Source organism: Myotis davidii, unplaced genomic scaffold, assembly GCF_000327345.1.
Source record: "Myotis davidii unplaced genomic scaffold, ASM32734v1 scaffold162, whole genome shotgun sequence".
Lineage (NCBI taxonomy): Eukaryota > Metazoa > Chordata > Mammalia > Chiroptera > Vespertilionidae > Myotis > Myotis davidii.
This window is the reverse complement of record NW_006300036.1, coordinates 3631270-3657523: the sequence shown is the minus strand read 5'-3', so window position 1 is coordinate 3657523 and position 26254 is coordinate 3631270. Positions and strand designations below refer to the sequence as shown.

Below are 26254 nucleotides of genomic sequence, written 5' to 3'. Positions count from 1 at the left end.
TACAAATTCTAGAGATCTGAGTCACTATGGAATGGTTGAAACATTTTTCATATAAAAGACATTATCCTTTCTCTGCACTTTTAAGAGATAACACTTGAACAACACTTGAGTAAATGGATGTTCTTGCAATTACCAAGCTACTCCCTTCCCTAAGAGCACAGCACACAGGCGGGAATATGTTAATCACCTTCTGAATCAGAAATTATCAAAGGAAAAATACAGTTTGGCATCTATAATAATAAAAGCATAATATGCTAATTAGGCCGGACATCCTTCCGGACATCCTTTTGGACGACCTTCTGGACGAATCTGGGGCTGAGAGGGAAGCCCAGGTCCCAAGTGCCTACTGGCACCCAGAGGGAAGCCTGGGTCCCAGGTGCCAGAGGGAAGCCGGTGCCGGCAGCCAGGGGAAGGAAGGGCTACTCTTGCACGAATTTTGTGCATTGGGCCTCTGGTATTTCTATAAAAAGACTATCATGCATCTGTCAAAATGTTGACATGGGAGATTTTCATGATACATTGTTAAAAGGAAAACTTGGATTATAAAATAGTATAATTAAATATAGACATTTATTGGGAAGGTAAAATGAATATTATAAATATGCATAGCAAATATCTGGAATACCATTTATTAAATGATTAACAATACACTAGGTAGTCAGGCTACAGGCGATCTTTCTGTCTTTTATTTAGCTTCTATTTACTAATTTTTCTGCAGTGATCCCATGCCACATTCCTAATTAGAGGCATTTGTATTTCTGAGTGATTTAAGTTTAATGTGTTTTTTCGTTCAACTGCCAATTGTAAAATGCATGTCATCAACTACCTTCTCTCTTGTGGTGATAGATTTGTATCAGACAGCCCTTGTCTGTGACCCGTAGCATATGTTTTTAGATAGCCTGTGGAGTTATCTGGTGGTCATGAGGCTAAGCTACAGTTGTGAACTCAGCAGTGTTTAATTTTCTTAAACACCTGCTATTCCAGTTACATTTTCGTAACAACAACAAAGACAAGAACAAAACTCCAGCTGCTGAAGTGGTAGTATATTGTCTAATGGGTTTCTGGGTACATAGAGTTATTTTTTGCTTTTTGTCTAATGAAATCCTGGCAATGATGTCGGAAATGACATCACAATCACACATGGCTCATTTATTCCCGTGAGTCCTTACGTAGTTAGAAAGTTCATGGAGGTTAGCCTGCAGCTGCCCTTAATGGTATCTTCTGGGTAATATGTAGCTAGTGTCTTTGGAAATGAAAATTGATGAATCTTGTTTGATTCAGGTAGGAAGAAGCAAAATTTATTTTTCAGTTAGTAATGGAAGGATGAGTCACTTTTACTTCTCTGAAGTTAAAACTCAAGAGTGCTTGGGGTAATTTGGTTGAAGAGAGTAGAAAAGAGGGGGAGGGCAGATATGCTGACCAAAGACCCTGAGCCAAGACAGCAGGAGGAAAGGGGTGGTGATAATCAATTCCTTACTCCTGGCTTAGGGTGATGGGGAAGGGAGGCTAGGCAATAGTAACCGGTCCATTACCAGGCAGAGCTTTGAGGTTTATTCCAGAGTCCTTCTACTGATTGGGGATCCCACATTAGATTAACAAATATGTATTGAATACAGGGCATCCCAATATATACACACACTTTGAATAATTATAAAGGCAGTGTTTATTAAAATTCACTTCATTTTCAAAATTGAGCTATCAGCTTTTAAAGTGTGTATACAATTTTTGGGGGAACACCTTGTATTTTTTGGCCTACCCACATTTGCTTACTCTCATTGTTTTCTTTGTAAATTTTAGATCAACAGAGCTCCGAGCTTTGGGACTGATCAGAAAATAGACTATGATGTGAAAAGGGGAGTGCTGCTAAATGCACTGAAGCTCCTCAACATCAGGTAAAGTATTTCCTCCATTTTTTGGAAAATTTTTGCCACATCTGACATAGAACATTCATTTGTACATGGAATTGGCTTGAATTTTTTTGTGTTTTATATTTTGAATTACTCAATTCCATTTATTTTTTTCGAATGTCTTTTCCTCTCCTCTAACACACAGTTTTTCCTTCTCCTCATTTAATGTGCTGAACCTACAGTAAAAAATATGGTTAAGTTAGAGTATTGCTCTACTTATCTTATATAATAAAAGCCCAATATGCAAATTGACCAAACAGTGGAATGACCAGTTGCTATGATGTGCACTGATCACCAGGGGGCAGACGCTCAACTCAGGAGCTGCCCCCTGGTGGTCAGTGCACTCACTAAGGAGCAGCTAAGCAGCAGCAAGCCGAGCAGTAAGGAGCAGCGAGCAGGCAGGCAGTAAGAAGTGAGGGGTCCTGGACTGTGAGAGGGATGTCCGCCGAGGCATCCCGGACTGTGAGAGGGCATAGGCTGTGCTGAGGGAACACCCCTGCCTCCACACACACACATACACAAAATTTCATGCACCAGGCCTCTAGTTTAGTAATATAGAATATGAGGTTGAATTGGAGACTGCCTTAGGAAACGCTCTAGATTATTTCCTCACCTTAGAAGAAACTAAAACAGAGAGGTCATTCAGAAAGTAAAAAATCTCAAACAAGGATTTTCTCCCTTTCTCTCCAGAGGTCTTCCCAATATATCTTGTTACCTGGGTAAACAGAAAAGAGAGGCAGTTGTTAAGTGAGGCTTAACCTTCCCATTGAAAAGCATCAATGCGATCCCCCCCCGCCCCCCATTTTTTAAGGATGAATAATACTCTGTTGTACTATGCACCATATTTTCATTATGCATTCATCCACTGGTGGGCATTTAGGTTGCTTTTGTCTTGGCTATTGTGACTAATGCTGCAATATATACGGGAGTGCAGATATTTATATGAATCCTAATTTCAACTGCTTTGGATATATACCCGGAAGAAGAGTTGCTGGTTGCAGTGTATATGATCATGGATGTCAAATAATTGTAACACTATTATATGGGAAAGCTTTTGGCTCATAATGAAATAAATATTTTAGAAGTTTAACTGAACTTCTCAAAGAAGTAATGAAATGTTTGCAATTATAAGTGTTGAAACAGCATTTAGTGTGTTGGGTTAAAGGACCTCTAAGGTTTTTTGATCTTAGAGATTTTATGATTTCAATTGATTCCACTTGTCATTTTAAGAGCTCTAAAGAAGCTGTGGGATGTTTCCATGAAATTTGTTTATGTTAAATGTTTCCAAGCATTTAGCAGATGCCTGATTGAAAAGTATCTTTCATGGAAAGCATCATTAGAAAAAGAGATAGACATATAAATCTGTTCAAAAATGTTCATCTGACTCCTCCTTTTGCCAGATTAAAGAATGATTTGCCTAAATTCTACTGATATCTCAATTATGTTAAAAGAAATGAAAAGAAAAAATAAATTTCTATTAATTTAGCTTACACAGTGTATCATTATTTTGGATTACTTAAGCAATATGCCTGTACTTTTTTATTTATTTATTTACTATTACTGTATAAGTAGGCCTTGAATTTTCTTTTTTTTCCTGGCATGTCTTTTGACTTGCCACCCATGGGTGTTTTTGGTCTTCTTAAAAGTGAGATATATACATTGAAACAGTGAGACATTTCTAGGCTTAAAACGAAGGGAGAATTGGACTTAATCTTTCTTAATTTTCTTAGTGTTGTTCCACTAAGAGAATTTAGCAAAATTCATACCATATAGAGCTTATGCTAATGAAGCTTAGGTTGCAGCTGTGCCTTTTCTCTCCAGCCAGATGGAGGGCTCCATGGGTATATGTGTTAGACTTGTATCTCACTGTGGCAAGGTATGCGATGGGCACATCATGGAAACATAAGCAGGAGCTGAGAACACTAGGAAAATTCTTGCCTATTTATTAAATATTATTGGATTAATTTTTATATGGACTATTTTACTTTTGGATAGAATAAATTGCTCTGTGATTCCCTATTATATTTATTTTAATCAGACTATCACAATGATCTTTTTTATTGTGTTATCTTTCTGCTCAAGAACCTAATTGGATTTCTATTGCCAACACTTAATCTAAGTTCCTTTCATAATATAACTTAATCTTAGCTTTTTCATCTTATTTCCTATTTCTCTCCGACCAAAACTGTTTAGTTAGGCTGATTATCACATTACTAGAGGCCTGGTGCATGACATTTGTGCACTTGGCAGGAAGGGGCCCCTCAGCCCGGCCTGCTCCCTCTCGCAGTCCGGGACCCCTCGGGGGATGTCCGCTGAGGGGTCCTTAGTGCTGCCTTGTAGGTAGGAGAGGCTCCCACCACTACCACTGTGCTCACCAGCCGCATGGCTTCTAGCTGTGCGGTGCTCCCCTTATGGGAGTGCACTGACCACGAGGGGGCAGTTCCGGCATCGAGCGTCTGCCCCTAGTGGTCAGTGCATGTCATAGCAACCGGTCGTTCCATTGTTCAGTCGATTTGCATATTAGGGTTCTATTATATAAGGTTTTTCTCACATGTGTAGCCTATTCTCATTGATGATTTATTCTGTTCCTTATCCTGAATGCCTTTCCTTACTGCCTATGACTCAAATTTTATCTTTTATTATGGTGTATTAGCACAAGTTAATCTTTTCTTTCTTTGAACTTCAGGAGGAATTAGAGTCTGCATAGGACATGGCTTATTGCTTTGTTTACTCTTTTCTGCTCTGTGCTCTTTTAGTTGGGCATGGCAGATTTTTCCTTTCAATTTGATCTAAGCTCCTTGAGTCAAGGAGCATATACTTTGCTATCCTGCACAATTCTTTTAATATATATATATACTTATTTATTTCAGCTAGGAACGGAGAGGGGGAGAGAGATAGAAACATCAATGATGAGAGAGAATCATTGATTGGCTGTGTCCTGCACACCCCACACTGGGGATCAAGCCATAACCCAGGCATGTGCCCTGATTGGGCATTGAACCGTGACCTCCAGGTTCATAGGTTGATGCTCAGCCACTGAGCCCATGCCTGCCAGAACACAATTCTTAGTATGATGCTTTACTTATAGTGTGGCTCCATATGTACCCCAAAATTCATAGTGTAAATGTATACTTTCAGTCTCAAGAGAATCAAAAAGTGTGTACTGGTGGTATACAGCTCAGAGTATGTATCACAGCCCCTGAGAATACTGAACCTCATATTGAGGGGTCAGAATTGATCCCCTTTGTACTTGGATGGCACAACGTAATTTCAGATTCAGATAATTTTCTGAAACATTTGGCGTGGGGTCTTCAGAGATAAGAGAATACAAAAGGGGCTATATGCAGAACAAGAGAAAGAAGAATAAGTAAAGGTAAATAGTAAAATAGTAATAAGTAAAAAAGGAGCTTTTTCAGTAATAAAAGGAAAAGGCAATCCTGTATATTGGGGGTGTTGGTGTGTTGATAAGAAGAATCGTTTTTCCTCCATAACTATTGTATTATAATCATTAAAATTGAGTCTACAAAAGGTAGTTATAGTCTCATGGGTTCTGTGAGTCTGAAATACTGTACTGTTTATTAGTTTAGTTCAGATTAGATTAGGTTACATTAGATTACCTGACCCTTAGTTATGACATGACTAGTTCACAGGCTACATGTGTATGGTGTATGCAGCAATTCATGCTACCCTGCCCTTGAAAATTGATTCTCACTGGCCTCTTTGACACTCTATTTTCTGAATTCACTTAACTTTGAGCATTTCTCTGTCTTCTATGATTTCACTCCCCCCTACTTGTCATTTTCTTTTCACTGCATTCTTGCCTCAGCCCTCTTTTCCTCTGTGTCAGTCTCATTCATTTTTGTAGCATCTTTTGTGATTCAGACACTGGAGTCCCAGGTCTACACCTGTATTGAGGCACAGATTAGGGTTCCTCTCGACAGCTCTGTCCACTCTTGGGCTCTGGTCTTGCATTTGCAGATCTCTGCTGAGCATTTACACTCAATGTTTCTGGTCTAATAGGGGCTCAGTTAATTTGTAATGAGTGAGTGAACTAGTAAGGAAGTAAGTAAATGAATGAATGGGTGAGTGATCTGATGACACTTTAAATTCAATATAACCAGAAGTTGAATTATCTTCTCCTTTCTTGCTGGGTTTCTCTCTTTTCTTCTGCTAATGATGTCAATTACCTCCAACCCACAAAAGAAAAACCTTTTCATATATTTAATGTACATTCTTAGCTTATATTGTACTAGAAGATGGAGATAGAAAAATTAATAAAATTTTCTCTCCTTAAGTGGCTCAGTTATTAAAAGGGAAACCATATGCTCATAGAAAAGTACTTATAATGATAATCACTCAAACCTAGTTTTGTGTCTTGCTTTGCTAGTTAATTGTAAAACCATCCATGTAAATGTTCAGGCTACAAAGCTGGGAGTTATCATTAGTTCCTTCCTTTATTATGAATCAACTGAACCCTGTACAGTGTATGACTACCATTTAATTTTGTAGTCTCACTAAGTTTAATGACTTCTCATTTCTCTCCTGGGTTATTTTACTGGCTTTCTTCCTTCTTTCAGTGCTAACCCCCGCCCCATTTTCCAGCCTCCACTCTGTGGCTCTGCAGATCATTTGACAAGTGTTAACTACTTACTGTAGGAGGGACTAGGAATTCAGTGTGTACCATGATTCCTGGGTTTCTGGCTTGGGCAACTTGTTTAACAATACAATAATGATTTAGATAAAAATTTTAGGTGAGAAACAGATTTAGAGGAGTGATGAGGGAAGGTAGAGAGAGAGAGAGTTCAGTTTTAAACATGCTAATTTTGAGGTTCTCTGTGACCCCGGGAAGAATTGTTAACCTGGAAATCTGATATATAGTGCCCTGGGAGATAGAGATGTCTATTTGACTGACAGCCATGTACAGATTGCTGTTGGGTCTAATGGATGAAAGCACATAGTGTACATATTGAGAAGTAAAGGGGGGCCTGACAGAATCCTGAGGAATGTCAACATTAAAAAAATGTCTTGAGGGAGGGAGTGGGAGAGAGAGATAAAAATAGCAATGAGAGAGAAACATCAACATCAATCAACACTGATTGGCTGCCTCCTGACGCCTCCTGCTGAGGATCTAGCCCACAATCGTGGGCATGTGCCCTGATGGGAAATAGAACCGGTGACCTCTTGGTGCATGGGTTGACACTCAACCACTGAGCCACAGCAGGCCGGCGAGGAATGCCAACATTTGAAAAGATATTTATAAACTCTGATATTCTGATCACGTTGTTTCTACTCTATCAGATGAGGTTTAAACATTGTATCAAAGCAGTTTTGACCTTTAGATTGTATATAAAACAATGTTTGATCTGGTCTTTGCATCTCTCATCAATATGATCACTTTTTGTTCTTTTCCCCTGCCTTGGAATTAATTTTTCTAAGAACGCATGTGTGGTGCTATGCCACATGTTCATGGTTTTTGCACATATTTAAATGTACGTTTATCTTAGTTCCTCTGATATCAACTCATTAAATTTTTGGGGGGTGGGTAAAATATACCTCACATAAAAATTACTATCTTAACCATTTTTAAGTGTGCAATTCAGTGGCATTAAGTACGTGCACAATGTGGTGCAACCATCACCACCATCCATCTCCAGGACTTTTTCATTGTGCAAAACTGAAAGTCTGTCCTCAAACAAGTACTCTCCACGGATTGCACCTGCTACGTGGGAGGGAAGAGAGAGGAACGAGTTTCAGAGGAAAGCAGTCTCCCAGCAGGACTTTTTCTATGGAAATCAGACAGCTGTAACTAAATTTGCATGATTGGGCAAAAATGAGACGGACTATGCAGAAGTCTTCAATGAAATAGTGATTGTTAGGCTAGGATTTCAGTCAGAATTGAAAATAAACTAAGAAGTGGTTAGTGTAAATGAGGGAATACTTAAATATAAATGGAATTGTTGAAGGAAGAGAAAGATCCAATATTCATTAAGGACCTATTTTTGATACCACAAGTTGATCTTTATAAGAACTGTAGGAGGGAAACATTTTTGTTATATTTAATAGATGGGGAAATAGACTCAGCAGGTAATTAACCTGAGATTGTACAGCTAGTACATCGTTATACTGTTTTCATTTTATTTTGTTACCTTCAGAGCTTCTATTTACAATGGGGAGACCCTTATTTGATGCTGATTTGATGAATATAACGTATGTGGATATATCATTTAATAGACATTGATTCCTATTGTCACTGTGTCTCCTTTTCTGCTCCTTCTCCTCACAAGGATAAAATCACAATTGGAATTCTAGAATAGGATCGTGTGTTTTATATTTTAGGACCAGCGATAAAAGGAGAAACTTGGCCAAACAAAAAGCTGAGGCTCAAAGGAGGCTTTATGGTCAGAATTCAATCAAAAGGCTCTTGCCAGGTTCCTCAGACTGGGAGCAGCAGAGGCATCAGCTGGAGAGGCGGAAAGAGGAGTTGGTATGACTATTTTAACACACCCACGTTTTGAATTGCATAATTCATTTGCCAGGTTTTATTTGTCAAATTTCTGTATTTCTAGAAAGAGAGGCTTGTTCAAGTGCGAAAGCAGGTCTCTAAAGAACAACATGAAAATCGACATATGGGGAATTATAGGTAAGCGTGCTTCCTTTTTATACAGATTGTACAAGTGAAGTGTTAAAACAATGAGTGTACATTCTTTAATGCTTTAGGCTTGTTTTAAGCACTGTTCATTTTACTTTGAGATGGTGCTTTTGTGTGATATTTTTCTAGAATGAAAAGGTAGACAACAAGTAGGTGGTTCAGACTTGGGAGACTCCTGCTAGCCAGCCTCGAGGGTGGTTAAATCTGCTATTATCTTTTAAATCAGCTATTATCCTGTGACCTTATCTATAGTATAAAAACCTCGCAACTGAATGGCGGATCACCAGAATGACTGGTGGACCAGTTGCTCAACGCAGGAGCTGCCCCCTGGTGGTCAGTGTGCTCCCACAGCGGGAGCAGCTGCTCAGAGGGCGGTCCACAGCCACTTGGCTGACTGGGATGAACTGTGCTCCCCCAGTTGGCCCCAGTGCACAAATCCATGCACTGAGCCTCTAGTTTGGTTATAATGTGGTATTTTGAGACACGTTTCAGGTCTACTAGTATTCTTTCTGCCAATTCCAAGGGGTGACTATATTTTGCTCTAAACTCTAATGTATCATGGAGTAGGGATATAATGAAGATGTTTGAAGGAGACAGATATGAGACAGTAGAAAGGGTGTGGACTCTGCTAAATGAAACCCCTTCCATGGTATCAGCTTTGACAGGATAAAAGGAGACTCCCTAAGCTCCTTGTGTTCTTAAAGAGACTGTCCTTCCCCCCAAGCTTTGACATGGCCTCAGCAGAATTAGGAGACTTGGGGGCCATACATCATCTTGCACTCATAGTAGGCCATTCTTCCCTAGCCTCAACACCATCAGCAGGAGTGGTGACATCACATTTCCTGTCACCCTGCCTCTACCAAATTCTCTCCACTATCCCAGGAGATCATCAGGTTAATCTCTGCATTCTTCAGTAACCACACTAAATCCAACACTCCCAAGTAATCCCTCATCACCTAAACATTCCCCCATGACGTTTTGGATTTCTTCAGTGTACCCAACTGCAATGATTTCAACCACTACCTCCTACTAAACCCTTATACTGTATCATCTGGAGTTGCATTGTTTTAAGATAATTCTCTAGATAAACTTTAATTTGTGTGCATGACAATGCACATTTATGGATTTTTCATAACTGTATTCATCTTTATTTGTGGCACCCAGTAAAGGCAGAATAGGAGGTTAAGGATTAGCTATGTAGTTGACATTAACTCTTACACTATAATAGCTTCTTTTTTTTAAAAAATTGAATTTACTGGGAGTGACACTGGTTCACAAAATTATACAGGTTTCAAGTGTGCAACTCAACAAAACATCATCTGCACACTTCATCGTGCACCCATCGCCCCAAGCAGTCTCTTTTCATCCGTATTTCTCCCTCCTTGCCCACCTCCACCTAGCCCTTGCCTCATTTCCCTCTGGCTATCACCACGTGTATGTGTTATGTATATGTTTTTGTTTTTTCCAATCCCTTTACCTTCTTTCACCCAGCTACCCGACCCCTCACCCCTGACAGTTGTCAGTCTGTTAGTTTTTTTAAACACGTTGGTTTATCTGATTTTATTGTAGACGAATTTATCCTCCTGATGATAAAACTCTACTTGAAAAGTATGAAAATTTGTTGGCTGCTGCCTTTCAGACCTTTCTTTCAGGAAGAGCAGCTTCATTCCAGCGTGAGCTGAACAATCCTTTGAAAAGGATGAAGGTAAAGGGATACGTGTTTATAAAGAGAAAAAAGAATTATGCCAAATAATATGCTTTTAAAAACAACCTACCTCAGTCCCACATATAGAAACATTTTATGTTGAAGATGCACTTGCTTCCATTTTCACAGTTGGTAACATTTCATAACCAACCAGGTGGTTTCAAAAATAAGAAGTTGTCTAACAGGACAAGTTATGCAGTAGAGAATGTTGATGTTATATGTTGGAATACTGATCTATTGTAATAAACATGTGTTATAACAACTGTGTATATGTAACTGAATTAAAAAAATCCATTGTATTTACCAAGTGGTTTGTAATGTTCTCATTATTTGTAGCGTATCTGACATTATTCAGTATTTTCCCCTGATACTGCCTAGATCTGATAAAGGAGAAGTAATAAATACACATGCATATCCCCAAACATTCCCCCACTCCCCACCTAGTAATCTGTTTACCTTACTGACGGTCTATCAGTTATCTATTGCAGCATAATAAACCATTTCATTTATTTGCTCATTATTCTGCACACTTGGCTGGGCTCACTTGAGTAGTTCTTTCTGCTTGTCTTGCTTGGAGTGAATAAAGTATGATTCACTGCATTTATCTGAAAGGATATGCAAGATGGCTTCACTGACATGTCTAGAGCCTCAGGTGAGAGAGCTGGAACATCTGGGAAGCTGACTGGATGTCTCTTTTTCTCTGCATGGTCTCCCAGCAGGGTAGCCAGATCCCTCGCTGTGGTAGTCTGAGGTTCCAAAAGGGAGAATTTAAAGACAGGCCCAGTGTGTAAGTGCTAATCAAGCCCCTGCTTGCATGACACTTACTAATGTTCCATTGGGCAACTAACTTTATGTGGACCTATTAATACTGTTTGGACTTTATATTACTTGACATATCCCTACAGTAATATAATCCCCATATCATGGATACACTGTTATATTGAGTAATTACAAAATCATGATAAATATGATCTTTTCACTCAGATTCCACAACAGAAAGTTTCAAAGCCATTTTCAAGCTGGCTAAACCTAAGAGATAGAAGCAGAAGGAACATTGTATATCTCAAGTGTTATTTTCCTCCAAATTTCCCTCTTTTGAGGTATGCAAATGTTTTAACATTAGAATTATGTTCTGTGGCCTTTTTGTTTTTATTTTTAAATATATTTGTATTGATTTCAGAGAGGAAAGAGGGGGAGAGAGAGATGGAAACATCAATGATGAGAATCATCAGTTGGCTGCCTCCTGCATACTCTACACTGGGATTGAGCCTGCAACCTGGAGATGTGTCCTGACCAGGAGTCCAACTGTGATCTCTTGGTTCATTGGTCAATGTGTAACCACTAAGCCAAGCCAGCCTGACCTTTTTTTTTTTTTTTTTTAACCCAGTGGGAGACCTTTCTTCATTTTTCTTCACCTGTTCTATAATGTTATTTCCCTCTCATGTGGCTAAATAATCTATTCCCTTTTCTCATTACACTGATCCTCCATCCTTATTTTTTCTAGTAGAAAACCTAGGGGTACAGATACATCTAAATTCAAATTCTAGTTCCCCACATGTTAATTTTATAACCTTAGGCTAAACTATTTGATCAGTGGTTTCCTTGTCACCAAAATAGTAGTATTAAAACTACTTGTCAGGTTGGTTATGAAAATAAAATTGAGGTTAACTAAAATAGTCTATTAAAGTACTTGACACTTAATAAATAGGCTTCAAACCTTAATTCCCTATTTCTATTCCTCAAAATGTAGTTTAAATGTCACCACTTTGCCCTGTTCCCTGGGCCTGTGAGCCTATTCTTATGCAAATTTTACACCTTTTTTTTTACTATTGTTTCTTTTTAGTAAATGTTGAGATTAGGTAGTGCATGCCCTCAATTTGTTCTTTTTCATACTCTTTTGGGCTTTCTAGGTCCTTTTACATTTTCATATACATTTTAGAATCATCTTGAGAATATTTTTTGACCGGCTGCTGGGATTTTAATTGGGACTGTGAGGAAACTGTAAAACAATTTCTCGGGAATTAACAATACTGAGTCTCTGATCCATCAATATGGCATATCTCCATTTATTTGAGTCTTTAATTAATCAGCTCTGTTTGTTGTTTTTTCTATATAGTTCTTGCACATCTTTCATTAAATTTATTAAGTATTTGTATTTTGCTACTATTACCAATAAATAGTTTTTCATTTATTTTTCACTCTTTGGTTTGTTGCCTGGAAATAACTATCTGATTATTTTTACATATCGCCCTTTTACATGGCAATTTTTACATATTATATTTTTATTAAATTCTGATTTTTATTTTGGTTATTTAGAAGTTTGTTGATTAATTTCCATACATTAACATTTTGTAGTTTTATTTTTTTAGGAATTTCTGGTATAGTTGATCGGTGTTAGAAAAGCATTTCAGTCTTGTAAAATGAATTGAAACTTGCTTTATGTCTCAATATAGTACATATTTTAGCAAATGTACCAAGTCTACTTGGTGATGTGTATACTGCAGGTGTTGGTTGTAGAGATTTATAGATGTCATTTAAGTAAATTTGGCTATTAGTGTTTAAATATTCTATATCCTTTTACATATTTCTTTGGCCTATGTGGTGTAGCAATTGCTGAGAGAGATTTGTGGATTTAGTTCTGTCAATTTTTGTTTCAGATTCTTTGAAGTTATGAAGATGTCTTCCTAATTCACCTTTCCTATTTTATCATTATTATGCAGTGTTTATCTTTCTTTTGGGAAACATTCTTTGTCTTAAATTTAACTGCGTGATTAATAGTTTATTTCTTGTGGTTACTGTTTAAATGGCATATCTTTTCTATCCAGCCATTTTTACTAGTAACCCATGTTAAAAGTAACAATATTTACAATACCTTTGATAAATAGCATAAAGTTAAGTCATACTTGTTTTTAAATCTAGTCTGACTATGTGTCTTTAAATCATTTTACAAAATTACTGGTATAGTTGGGTTTATGTCTGCCTTTTGTCTTTTTTTTCCTTCTATTTATACTATTTGTTTAGTATTTCTTTTTTGCTTTTCTTTATTCTTGGAAAAGTCAATTTTTAAATTATTTTATCTTCACTATTGGCTTTTAGTTATAGTTGCAGCATAATATGGGGGTTTGAAAAGAAATCACAATATGCATCCTTAAATCATAAAGTCTACCTTGAATTAGTATTTTATCACTTCACAAGAATGCTAGTGATTTAATTTTATTTGGTGCCTCTCTCTAGACTTTGTGCTGTTATCACATATATTACTTTTACATATGTTACAGTCTTTAAAACACCTTGTTATTATTTTCTAAGCTCTAAGCGGTCTTTAATAGTTTTCTAAATACCACTTCATATTTACCTACATCTTTATCCTTTCTTGTGTTCTTCATTTCATGCTTCTGACATGATCATTTCTCCTAGTTTGAAGAAACTTTCTCTAGTATTTCATATTCATTTTAGTATGAATTCTCTCAGTTGTTTTGTTTTTTTTAAGCTGAAATTATCTTTTACTTTCATCTTTATTTTAAACTAGTGGCTTGGTGCACAAATTTGTACACATTGAAAGTGAATTAATTAGAAGAAATATTTTAATATTTCTATTTGCCCGCCCCCTCATCGCCATCCCCTCCCTCTGCCTGCTGGCACCTGCATTGTCTGGCCTGGCACTGCCTGCTCACTAGCCCTGCCCTCCGCTGACTGGTCGTTCCACCCTTCAATCAATTTGCATATTATCCTTTTATTATAAAGGATAGCTTAACTGAGCATAGAATTTTATCTTACCAGGCTTTTTTTTTTTTTTCCTTTCAGCACTTTTAAATATGTCATTTCTTTGTCTTCTCATTCCTATTCAGAATCCAGCCATTATTTTTTGTTTGATTTTCCTCTGAATATAATATGTCCTTGGTATTGACTGCTTTTTCTTGTATTTCCAGCATTTTGTCTTTGATGTGTCTGTGTGTGAGTTCCTTTGTATTTACCCTGCTTGTGGTTTTGTCAACTTCTTGAAGACGGGCATTAATGTCTTTCATTGGTTTTATTTACTGCCATTTAAAATTGTTTTTTGAATTTTATTTTGGTCATTTAGAAGTTTGTTGCTTAATTTCCATACATTTAAATTTGCTTTCATTATTTCATCAGATATTTTTGCTGTATTTTGTATATTGTCTCTTTTATGGGACTCTAGTTTCACATATATTAGATCATTGGACAGCATCCCATTTATCTTTGATGCCCTATTCTGTTTTATTTTTCTCTCTCCCTCTCTCACTCTTTCTCTCTCTCTGTGTGTTTCAGTTTGGATAATTTTCATTGACATATTCTTGCTGTGTGTAGACTGCCCTTGAGCCTACCCAATCACTTCTTAATTTTAGATTATATTAGTCAATTCAAGAATATCTATTTGGTATTTTAAAATTTCATTTCTCTGGTAAAATTTTGCATCCTTCATTCATTTTGTTCTCCTTTTCATTATTTCCTGTAACATGTATTTAATAATTTTTGAAAAATCTTTGTTAATTTTAATATTTGGATTATTTATTGACCTGCTTTTACTGACATCCTTTACTTTTGATTATAGGTCACATTTTTTAATTATTATTTTTGATGTCCTATAATTTTTATTTGTTTGATAGATGCTTATAAAAGGATCATAAAGCTGAACTGATATTTTCTGGCTAAGAAGGCAAATATTTCTTAGTACAGAGTGTTAGAGTTAGGGGCTAATTACTTCGAGCCAAAGAAAAGTTAAAGGAAAGCAAAAGTCAGCAAGTGGTACTACATCAAAATTAAAAGCTTCAATATAGCAAAAGAAACAAATAAGAAACAAAAAAAATGCAACCTACAGAATGAGAGAATATTTTTGCAAACTATATCGAGGATAAGGAATTATTAGTCAAATATATAAAGAATTCATGTAACTCAATAACAAAAAAAAAACCCCATCAAATTAAAAAATGGGCAGAAGAACCCAATAGACATTTTTCCAAAGAAGACATCCAAATGGCCAACAGAGATATGAAAGATGCTCCACGTCACTAATCATCAAGGGAATACAAATCAAAACTACAATGATATATCACTTTACGCTTGTTTGAATGGTTATTATAAAAAAAAGACAGAGTAAACAAGCATTGGAAGGATGTGGGAAAAGGAATGCTTGCACATTCATGGTAGGAGTGTAAATTGGTTCAGCCGCTGTGGAAAACAACCTAAGTGCCTGTTAGTGGATTAGTGGATATAGATGATGTGGTATAGACTACAATGAACTATTCTTCTGTGATGAGAAGGAAGAAAACCCTGCCATTTGAGGCAACCTGGATGGACCTTGAGCACATTATGCTAAGGGAGATAAGTCAGACAGAGAGAGACGAACACTGTATGATATCCCTTACACGTGAAATTTTTAAAAAGCCAATTAAAAACAGTAAAATTGTGGTTACCACAAGCTGGGTGGTGGGGTGGGAGAAAGGTGAATATAGACCATTATATTTTACTGTAATAGTTAAACTTGCTAAGAGATTAGATCTTAATTATTCTAACCACACACAATGGCAATATTACAATATATAAATGTATAATAACCAATATGTTGTAAACCCTAATTTTATACAGTGTTATATGTCAAATATGTTTTAATTAAAATAAAAAGGTTGCCCTAGCCAGTTTGGCTCAGTGGATAGAGCATTGGCCTGTGGACTGAAGGGTCCCTGGTTTGATTCTGGTCAAGGGCAAAATAAATAAATTAATTAATTAATTTAAAAAAATAAGAAAGGTTGAACTGGGTCCAGGCTGGCTTGTAATAGTTATAGTTTCAAGTGCCTTGAAGGTGACATCTATTCAGTGTTTATTACAGGCCTCATTCTCTATTGGTATTTAAGAATTGTAAGACTACAGATAGCTATTTCTCTGGCTTTCCATCCTTGCCTCCATTCTCCTGTATCTCTTCATACTAAAAAAGTAATATCAGAGCGACCCAGCAGGTAGAGAGAGCCAGCTCTGTGGGCTCTTCCAGATGTTACACTAGCCCACATGACCATAGGAATTTCCTTTTTTTTTTTATCATAGCAGAATCTCTCTGTTCTGGGCCTGATCCTTGTTGATCTGTGTCCAGATATGCAAATGACCAAAATGTACAAAGAGGTCACTCATCTCTTCAAACCTAGGAAGAACTTTTCCCTGTCTGGTATTTAGTTCCTTTATACTACTTTTTAATCCACAGCTTTCCAAAGTCTTAAAAATATGATTATTTAGTTTATCTGTCTTTCTCTAGCTGTTAACGATAAAAGTATTGCCTTTTACATTTTTTCTCCTAAACAGAGGTAGAACTCCATACATTTCATTTTAACTATCTTGTGCTTTGGAATTCATTGTAGGATCATTATTTAATCAAACTGTATAGCAAGAATGTTTTGGTATTTTTTTTAAATATATTTTTTTTATTGATTTTTTACAGAGAGGAAGGGAGAGAGATAGAGAGTCAGAAACATCGATGAGAGAGAAACATCGATCAGCCGCCTCCTGCACATCCCCCACTGGGGTTGTGCCCGCAACCCAGGTACATGCCCTTGACCAGAATCGAACCTGGGACCTTCCAGTCCGCAGGCCGACGCTCTATCCACTGAGCCAAACCGGTTTCGGCGTTTTGGTATTTTAATAGCTAAACTTTCTTTGATTGGTATGAAGAGTAAGATAAATTTCATTGCACAGTGAGATTTCTAGTTTCTTCAGAAACCTTTTTAAAAAAAGTGGTACTGAAATATAAATCATATAAGTAAAGATGTGATATTTTTGTAGGTTGAATAAATAGTTCAAAGAAGCATCAATTATTCTTTCAATATAACTATTATGCTCCCATTGCTCTGGTTTGCTCAGTATTCACTTGGGTGTTATGTTTTTATAACTTTTCCCTTTGACTTCAAAATGATTTTTGAAGAGGATTAGAGAAGGTATTAAGCCTATAGGATGAAAACATTTTATAAAGTTCTAAAGATACTATTGTTCAATAGTTGAAGTTTTGAAAATTCCATTAAATTGTGCCCATTGAACAAACATTAACATTAGATTACTAACTGCTAGGTCAGTCATCAGTTTTCTGTCTGAAATTGTATTATTATTTTACAATAATCAATATAGAAATGGTTGATAAGATTGTGGTCTGGAAAATTAGAGTGATTTTTAGAAAATTTAAAGTGTCTAATAGGCTAATTTATTATTGTAGTCAGATTTTAATAATGTTCTAAAACATAAAATACATTTGTTTATAATCTATAATAATAAAAGTGTAATATGCAAATCTACCGAACGACCAAACAGCAGAACGACCGTCCGGATGACACGCACTGGATGACACGCACTGGCGCCAGGACAGCCAAGGCGGGTGCTATGTGATTGGTCAGGGGGCCCTGCCATCACCCCATGATTGCTCCGCAGAGAGAGGTCCGGGCCACCCACTGCGTGGCGATTGATGGGGGGCTCTGTGGAACCAGGGAACCAGGGGTGTGTGAGGGCGGATGTGGGCAGTGCCAGGCGAGGGCCCCAGCAGCCGGGGCTGGGGCTGGGGCTGGGAGGCAGCCAGGGCTGTGAAGGCCTATCGTGGCACGAATTTCGTGCATCGGGCCTCTAGTAATATATAATAGATTTTCAGCATTGTATTATTTATATTGTCAGATTTTAGTGAACGCCATTTTTTAAAGAGTTTTTCATGGCCTTTATTACTCATTTGATCTGAGTAGTCTTCATTAAATAGTTTTAGGAACTGTGTTGTACATTATTTTATGGAGATTAATGAATTTAGAAAAAATTCTAGAATCCATTGGTGATCATAGTTTTAATATCTTTTTAAGGAGGAAGAAATTTTGGATCTTCTGGAACAATGTGAAATCGATGACGAAAAGTTGATGGGCAAAACTTCCATGCCTCGAGGACCAAAGGTACAGTACCCGTATCTTTCTTAGTATCAAAGTAGATACGACTTAGTACAGTTGTTTCCCCTTTGTATTTGTCACTATAGTAATGACTGATGCCACTTTCAAGGAACTGTATGGACTATGTGTGCAGTACAGAGAGAGTTGGTTATCTCACACATAGAAGTTCTATTTTTTTTTGTTTTGTTAGTTTTCCTCACTCTTCTTGGATTCTTTTTGTAATACTAGTGAAATCCTGATGAGTCGGACCAAGAGGGACTTAGAACTAATAGCCTTATTTTATACTCAGTATTAATTTCCCCTCATTTCTCTAGACATATAAGTACCAGAGAAGTATAGTGATATAGAGAAGGAAAATCGTGACTCTAGAAAACCTTATCAGATGATTCCTTCTCCTCCTTCTGCTGTATCACAAATAATGCTTCTGTAGAGCAGTTGTGACAAATAATTACTTGCATCTTTGCCTTAATAAAAGGTTGTAAGTTCCTTGAGGGTAGGATGATTTTATCTTTGCATCTCTCAAACCAAGCACAGCATCTGGGACTTGGTAGGTTCTCAAACACTGTTAGTTAGGCCCTGGCTGGTGTAGCTCAGTTGGTTGGGCATCGTCCAGTGCACCAAAAGGTTGCCAGTATGATTCCCTGTCAGAGTACATGCTGGAGTTTGATTCCAAGTCAGGGCACATGCCCGAGTTGCAGCTTGATCTCCAGTAGGGGGCATGCAGGAGGCAGCTGATCATGTTCTGAGCTCACATCATTGTTTCTCTCTCCCTCTTCCTCTCTCTAAAAATCAATAAAAATATTTTTAAACCTCTATTAGTTACATTTGTTGAATGTGTCTGCAAGGACCTCATTGGCAGAATGAGCAGATAGGTGAACCAAGAACCAGCTTGTGGCAAATACTGTAATAAAGCGAGTGGAAAGTGTTACAGTGAGAGAAGAAAGGGATTGGTAGACTGTGGATGGCTTTATAAGTGCCATTTGAACTGGGTCTTTGCAAATGAGTAATGCTGTAAACATTTAAGATGAGTGAAGGACATTTGGGTTAAAGGGAACATTCAAGGCAATGACATGGAGTTGTGACATTGCCTAGCTTGTTAGAGAAATATGAAGAATTTGGTATGACTCCAGTGGAAGATTCTTGGAGAGTACAATGGTACGTGATGAACCTGGTGAAAGATACGGATCTGGTGAAGACTGGAGGTCTTGGATGTCAGGTGCTGCTCTTCTGAATTATATCCTCTCTATTGAGGAATTGTGGAAGATGTCATTGCCAATGCCTTTGGAACAATTATATTTTTAGCGTGTCTGTAAAAGTGAATACCTTAATGAGTCATTGCTTCACTTTGGAAAACACTGGGAAGTTTCTGAGCTTTGTATATTAATTATTGCAATTCACTTATGACCCACTTAAAAATAAAATTGGACATAAAAGTAAGTAGTATGGTTTGTGCGATAACTCAATACCAGTTTGCAAATAATTCCATTTTTCAGGTAAGGCATTGTTTAGCGTTTATGCCACTATGACATCTTATTAGTTATTGCTTGAACAGCGTGTTGGTCAAAATGCACATATGACACAGCTTTTAGTTTCCTCTTGTGATTCTTTAAAAGGTCAAATAGCTCACTATGTAGTCAAGCTCCCTTAAAAAACCTGAAATCTGTTTGCCTCCACGAAAGAAGGAGCCTGATTGTGCCACTGTTTCTTCTGGGTCTGCTAGACTTCCGAAGAAATGCCCTTCCTCCAGAATTCTTATTCCCCAAGGCTGTCAAGATATTTGGTGATTGTATTACTGGTAAATTACTGGTTTTTATGCATATCACAATGAACATTGCCAGTGCTCAGTAAATATTGGACTATCAAAAGGAGAACATACTTTTACATACAAGTTGGTACTGTCGTATATTAAATTACCTTCCTCTGGTGATTTTTCATCCTTTGCAAAGCCAATAACTGTGAGAAGATCATGCTCTGGCTTACTGTGTATTCCGGGCACTTCATGCAATGCTCTTCCTTTCTGTACCTTTCATCTCACACTGTTACATGAGAGGAGATGCCTTATTCCAGTGAAATCCCATGGTAGCCAAGGATTTCATTATTTATGTATGCTAACATCAAACGTTTGTGTTTGAACAGAGATCAAGAAACTTATATACAACTATGGTTATATACAACTATGGGAACTTTTCCCAGAAGGAATAAGAGGCATATGGTATATGTGATAAATAGTCTCTTAACATGACTAAGTTCCCAAACTGTCTTGACCTTGTTGGTTCATACTCTTTGTGAAGTAAAACTGTCCCACTTCCCTGATCTCATTCTTTCAGCGGCACTGGAAACACTCTTCCTGGGGAGGTTTGAAGACAGGAGATTCTAATGGAGATATTGGAACACAGTAGTCTGGCATTTTGAATCTTTACAGTTTTACCCTCTGCATGGCACCAATCCTCCAAAAATTTATGATGTATTGATTTACATTATATCACTTTTGTTTTTCTTAAATGTAGCACGGGCAGTGAAAAGCAATGTGGTCCCATTATGACCAGACCCTTTGTGTCATAGTTAGGAATCTTCTGAGAAAGAACCTAAGTTGTTCATAACCAATTTGGAAAGTGGACAATTAACTACAATTTTTTATTTGTAAAAATGTTCATAACAAGTTAGATATATGAGAAATACCTTAGTCCTTTTGCACATTATCTGAGTGAATCGGTTCATTGGCTTTTGTTTTAAGATGTGACCTCTGTGGATATATAGTGGTTTATCTTACTTTGCTTTCTGTGGTTTATTTGGCCTCTGCTTTCCTTTTCTTTTTGCCTCTCTGCCCCTCTTGTCCTTCCTCTCTCCTCCTCCTCTCTTTCTCACAAGCATGCGCACACATATCCACAAACACATACACACACTTTGATTGAATGACTGAACATTAATGATACAACAGAGATACATACCTGAGTCTTGATGAATAATGGGTAACCTCTCTGTATGGAATGAAGAAAATTTGATTATGTTTCTAATTTTTATACTTTTATCTCAAATAATTTATTTTATTTTCTGTTTGTGATGATAACCTTGTCTTTTTTTTAAATCACGGAGAAAAAGCATTTTCCTCATTATGAATGAACTATGTTATTTAAGGAAGAATATTTGGCAGAAATAGAAAAATTAGTGAATTGCATTGGAGGCTAATTACAGCACTGTAGCAGTAGCACTTTGGAGGATTTTCAGGTGTCAGTGAGAAGCAACATGCATAGTGGGAAATTGAAAATAGTAATTAATCATGTTAATGTGCCTTCTTAAGAAACGTTCTGACAGTAACACCTTTTTCTGTGTTTTAGCCTCTCTGTTCCATGCCTGAGAGTACAGAGGTGATGAGAAGACAGAAGTACTACAGCAGTGATAGCAGTTATGATAGTAGTGACAGCTCTTCAGAATCAGATGAAAATGAAGAGTACCAAAGTAAGAGAAGAGAAAAGCAAGTTACTTATAATCTTAAACAATCCAACCACTGCAAAATATTCCAAACACCCAGTAAGTTAATTTCTTCTAATTTAGTTATAGCTGAAGAATTATGGAACTGAATTACAAAACTCAATAAAAGGATCTTGGGCCAAATGAATGCTTGTCCTGTGTGAGGAGACCTGAATTCTATCCCACGTCCTTCCCTAACCAGATGTGGGTGCATCCCACAATCCCCTTCAGGGTCTGCAAGTAGATGATGAAAGTTTATTTGACCTAAGAATCTCTATAGTCCATTCTTCTATATTTCATAGTTTTTGTTAAGCCCTAGACATCTGCATGGATTTATAAAATGTGATGCGTGACTGATCTGCTGATTGCCTTCTCTCTTAAGCCAATATATTCTTTCACACCCTTTCTTGCTTTCTCTACCTCTCTGCCGCCCCTTTTGTTGTGTATCCTTGCCTACTTTTTAAAATATGTATCTCTCTCGGTATTTGACTTGAATGTATCTGTGAGCCACACAATTGTGAAATAGTTTTGTTTCCTCTCATTTTCATCATGGGTAAGTGCTAAAGTTGGGGCTATTGGTAGATTGAGGGAGTGAACAACCAGCTTCTCTGTCTCCTTCCTTTTTAGTTTTAGTTTTCTTTGTTCCTTTATTTCTTTTTACATTTTCTCTTCCATTCTCCTGTCCTTTATTGTTTTTTTTGATCCCCAATGTCCACTATTGTGTCCATAATTCTTCTTTCATCCCCAAATGTCCAGTGTAGCATCCCTGTTTGCCCCGGCTCCCTTAGAGATCCTCCCTGACACTGCAGGACTTATTTTTATCTCTTGTTTCTCACATCTCTCTTTATCCCAGGACTTCATTAAAGGGACTGCTTTGATCATGCAATAAACACAATGTGAGCCTTTGTTCATCTCCAACAATGGTTTAATGCGTTCTCTTCCCTGATAATAGAATTTTGCCTTCAACACTTATGGCAAAATGCATGAGGAATGCATAACTAATAGATGAAGATCTTAATGGTCTTTCATTTGCTTCTAAATTATTTCATAAAGATACCTGCTAATGTTCCTGTCTTTGAAGGTTTATATGTTTGGATGGCAAATAATGTTGTATTATGTTCCATTGCATTTGTTTATTTATTTACTCATTTAAGGTATCTTTATTGAGCACCTGTTCCAGAGTTTATAGTTATTTTATCAGTTTCTTCCTTTTTTCTTAAAGTTCTCTTATGTACTTTCAGTATGTCTCTATGAATGACCCTGTTCCTCTCAGAAGCTGGCCTTGTTTTGCCCAGATTTCACCCATTTTTAACCCCTCTTGGCTAATGTGTGCATCCCTCACCGCATTGAATTAGCAGAGAAAAGGGTAGGATTAAGAAAAATTATTCAGGTTCTCATAGCTTTGAGATTGTTCTTTTATCTTAGACCAATAGGTTAATAAATTGATATTGGACAAATAATGCACTAAAATCTTTTTAAGTGTGAATTCTCCTTTTAAAATTAATTTAATTCAATTACATATCTTTTAACAAAGTATTAGATTTTATTTTTATAGTCATTAGAAATTGCAATAAGCGTTTCTCTTTGTTTTACATTCTCTCTTACCCTAAGTAATATAGCCACAGACCCTTCTTGAGTTTTCTGTCCAAAGTGATGCTGATGAACAAAGACAAAGTCCATATTATTTGTAACACTTTCTGTTGTAGATGGTTAACTTAGGAAACTCAAACCTGTTGTAGTTTTGAAATATATATTTTGGGTTGATATAAGTTAGTCATATACAAAACTATATTAAATATTCTTTCACATAATTTATTTAAATTATAACCATTTTTTTGTTAACCAACCTAAATGTCGTTGGTATATCTAGCTACTTAGTTACTGTGTCTTAATATTCAGTGTATGCATGGGAAAAATAGGAATCTTTGGCCATTCAAGAAAAAGGATAGTTTCCTTGTACATCTATGGTCAGATTACACATGTCCAAACCTCTGCCGCAACCCGCGTGGCTAGAGAGAACAAGAGACCTGAGTAGGGGTGATGGGGGATTAAGAAAAAGAAAGACACAGAGACATTATACAAGTAAAGCTGGGACCAGGTGGGACACTGTTCTCAGATGGAGAGACAGCTACTCAGAGGTAGTGTAGCACATTTATTATATACAGCATGACACCACGAAGTTTTACTAGAGTTTAAGAAAAAGGAAATTAAGTTAAATCATGCTTTAAGATTAAGCTGCATTCTTCATTCTTGTGGCTTCTCATAATTGTCAGACCTGGATGAATCTGGATAATAGCATCCACCCCTGGCGCCTGAGCTAAAGGTCAGGACTGACGACATTCCTCACCTTTGGCAAGGTATGTTTCCAGGGAATGGCTGTGTGGACACCGCAGGATTCAGCTGACAACTTTTGCTCAGGTGCTCTCCCAGGTGCGCTCCACACAGACCACGATATGAAGCCTTACAGGAGAGCAGGGCCCAGGTGCAGGTTGAAGCACACGCTTTGGGTACTTGCTTAGAGAAGATTGATCTGGGGTATGTTCCCCACACAGCCCTTCTCTAGCAGCACTGTCCTTTCACAATGGTGGGACTTTTTTAAACTTAGATGGACGTTACTAGTTTAAAGAAATGGAGGTGGTGAAAGTGTTTTGTTTTTTTTAAACATCTTTTATAGCTTGAATGAATATACTTCTTTTTACTCTTTTGAACCAAATGAGGAGTATTAGGCTTTATATCTATTCAAAACATCATTTATAAATATACCCTTCAATATAAGTTTATATATCCACTGCCTTTTAAAAGGTTTACATTTTTTCAACAGCTAATGAAGAGAAATATTTGGCTATCCAACCTGCCTTTATGTGAGTTTTATTAAATTATTTAACCAATGAAGATTCCTAAACAACAGAGAATATAATATAGCACAGAAGGTATAGAAAATGTATGAACTAAAAAAAAGATATAAATGTGATAATATTGAGTGATATTCTATTTTCCTGTGTCAGGAATCAAATTTACCTGGAATAGTGGATTCTCTCTTTTAAATTTCCTCAATGTATACTGGGGAAGATATTCTATGGTTTTCCTACTTGTTTGTTCTGATTATAACCCTTTAGTTCCATATACTTTTTCTCATAACCTATTGCTATGGTCATTTAATCTATTTAAAAAAATTCTTCTTTCATGTGAATAAGAAGACTGTCTAGCATCACTCTTGTAATAATTATATATTTAAATTCGATTAGGATAATCTTTATATTTTTCTTCTGTGTTTAATTTTTTTTCCTCATGGGCCAAAAATTCTGTAACTCTCTAGACTCCTGTCCATTCCTTCCTATAAATCTTACCGTAAGATATTTTTCTTATAACCTACATACAGATTCTAATGATTGACCAATCTAATCCAAGGGTAAAGGATAGTATTTTCATGGTCTCATAGGAAGAGTGAGATACTGGCATTAGGTCAAGATTTAAACCTGAGCTTGAGAAAGTTCTTTTCCTGACCCTCCTGGTGACAGGGATTTCTGCTTCAGAGGGTTTCTGTGAGGATTAGAAAAAAAGTGTATGTAACACGATGCCTGGCCTATGGAAGCTTAGTTTTCCTTTCCATAAAATGTTAGTTTACCTTTCTTCTGGTTCTTCTATGACATGTTTTAAGAACAGAAAATTAAGGGTACCATTTAAATATTCTCATGATAGCCATTCTACATACATGACACGTGTTCTGCACCAAGGTCACCATTTAAATTGAAGAATTATGCTTTGACATTTATCACCATGCCACTACCCTGTGGTCTAATTATTAGTTTAAATGGTGGGAAATTCTATTAATTACTCCTCTTTTCCATTATTGATAGGTTCCATAAGGCGTTCATTCAGTTGCCCTCGGTCCATCTCTTCTCAATCGCCTTGTAGTGCAGACATCCGCCCTCTCTCTGCTCAACAAATGATGTCAGCATCTCGGACAACTTCATCATGTCGGTCACATTCCTTAAACCGTGCTTCCTCCTACGTGAGGCATCTGCCTCATAATAATGATGCCAACTCTAATTTTCAGGTGGTAAGTCGTCTACTTTGCTCCTTTTGAGATTACAGGAAGCATTGTTCTGAGATTTAGGTGGCAAAGGGATAAGCTGGGAGGAGGATAGATTGAACCTCATCATTCAGTTCATGGTATCATGGAGTTTGGATTGCTTAATCTCTCTTAACCTATCATTTAGTATGAACTCTTACAAGGCAGACCAGACTATCACAGAACTTTAGAATGAACACTGTGAATAGCATTTTATTTTCCACTTGTTTATCTACTTATATAAAAACCCTGGGTGGTGGTCATCACCACGACCAGAACCGCAACCAAGCGGAAGGAAGTCAGTCCTGCAAGGGTTGTCTTAGCAACAGCTGTACCCTCCCCCGAGCTGTTTCCTGGAGCTATTTCCTGTAAGGGCAGGGTTTGAGGCAGGAACTTACACTGGGAGCATGGAGGCATATCTTTAGAAAATGTGCTGAGCCAGCACAGCCAAGGGTGAACCTGAGTGGGGGCGGCTGAAAGGCTTAGAAAAGATAGACAAGAGAATAAAAGCTGGGTCTCTGTGGGACACTCCTC

The 26254-nt window shown here is 37.1% G+C and overlaps 1 protein-coding gene across 1 annotated transcript in view; it reads left to right on the top strand.

Annotated features, from left to right (window-relative positions):
* The window catches only part of TTLL7 (tubulin tyrosine ligase like 7), a 146251-nt gene that overhangs the window by 82961 nt on the left and 37036 nt on the right, over window positions 1-26254 (top strand). Inside the window, exons 9-15 of the mRNA XM_015572111.1 lie at window positions 1798-1892; window positions 8244-8391; window positions 8474-8547; window positions 10126-10261; window positions 18100-18186; window positions 21516-21708; window positions 25506-25708. Of these exons, the coding sequence (XP_015427597.1) occupies window positions 1798-1892; window positions 8244-8391; window positions 8474-8547; window positions 10126-10261; window positions 18100-18186; window positions 21516-21708; window positions 25506-25708 (936 nt within the window). The remainder of the gene's footprint in view (window positions 1-1797; window positions 1893-8243; window positions 8392-8473; window positions 8548-10125; window positions 10262-18099; window positions 18187-21515; window positions 21709-25505; window positions 25709-26254) is intronic.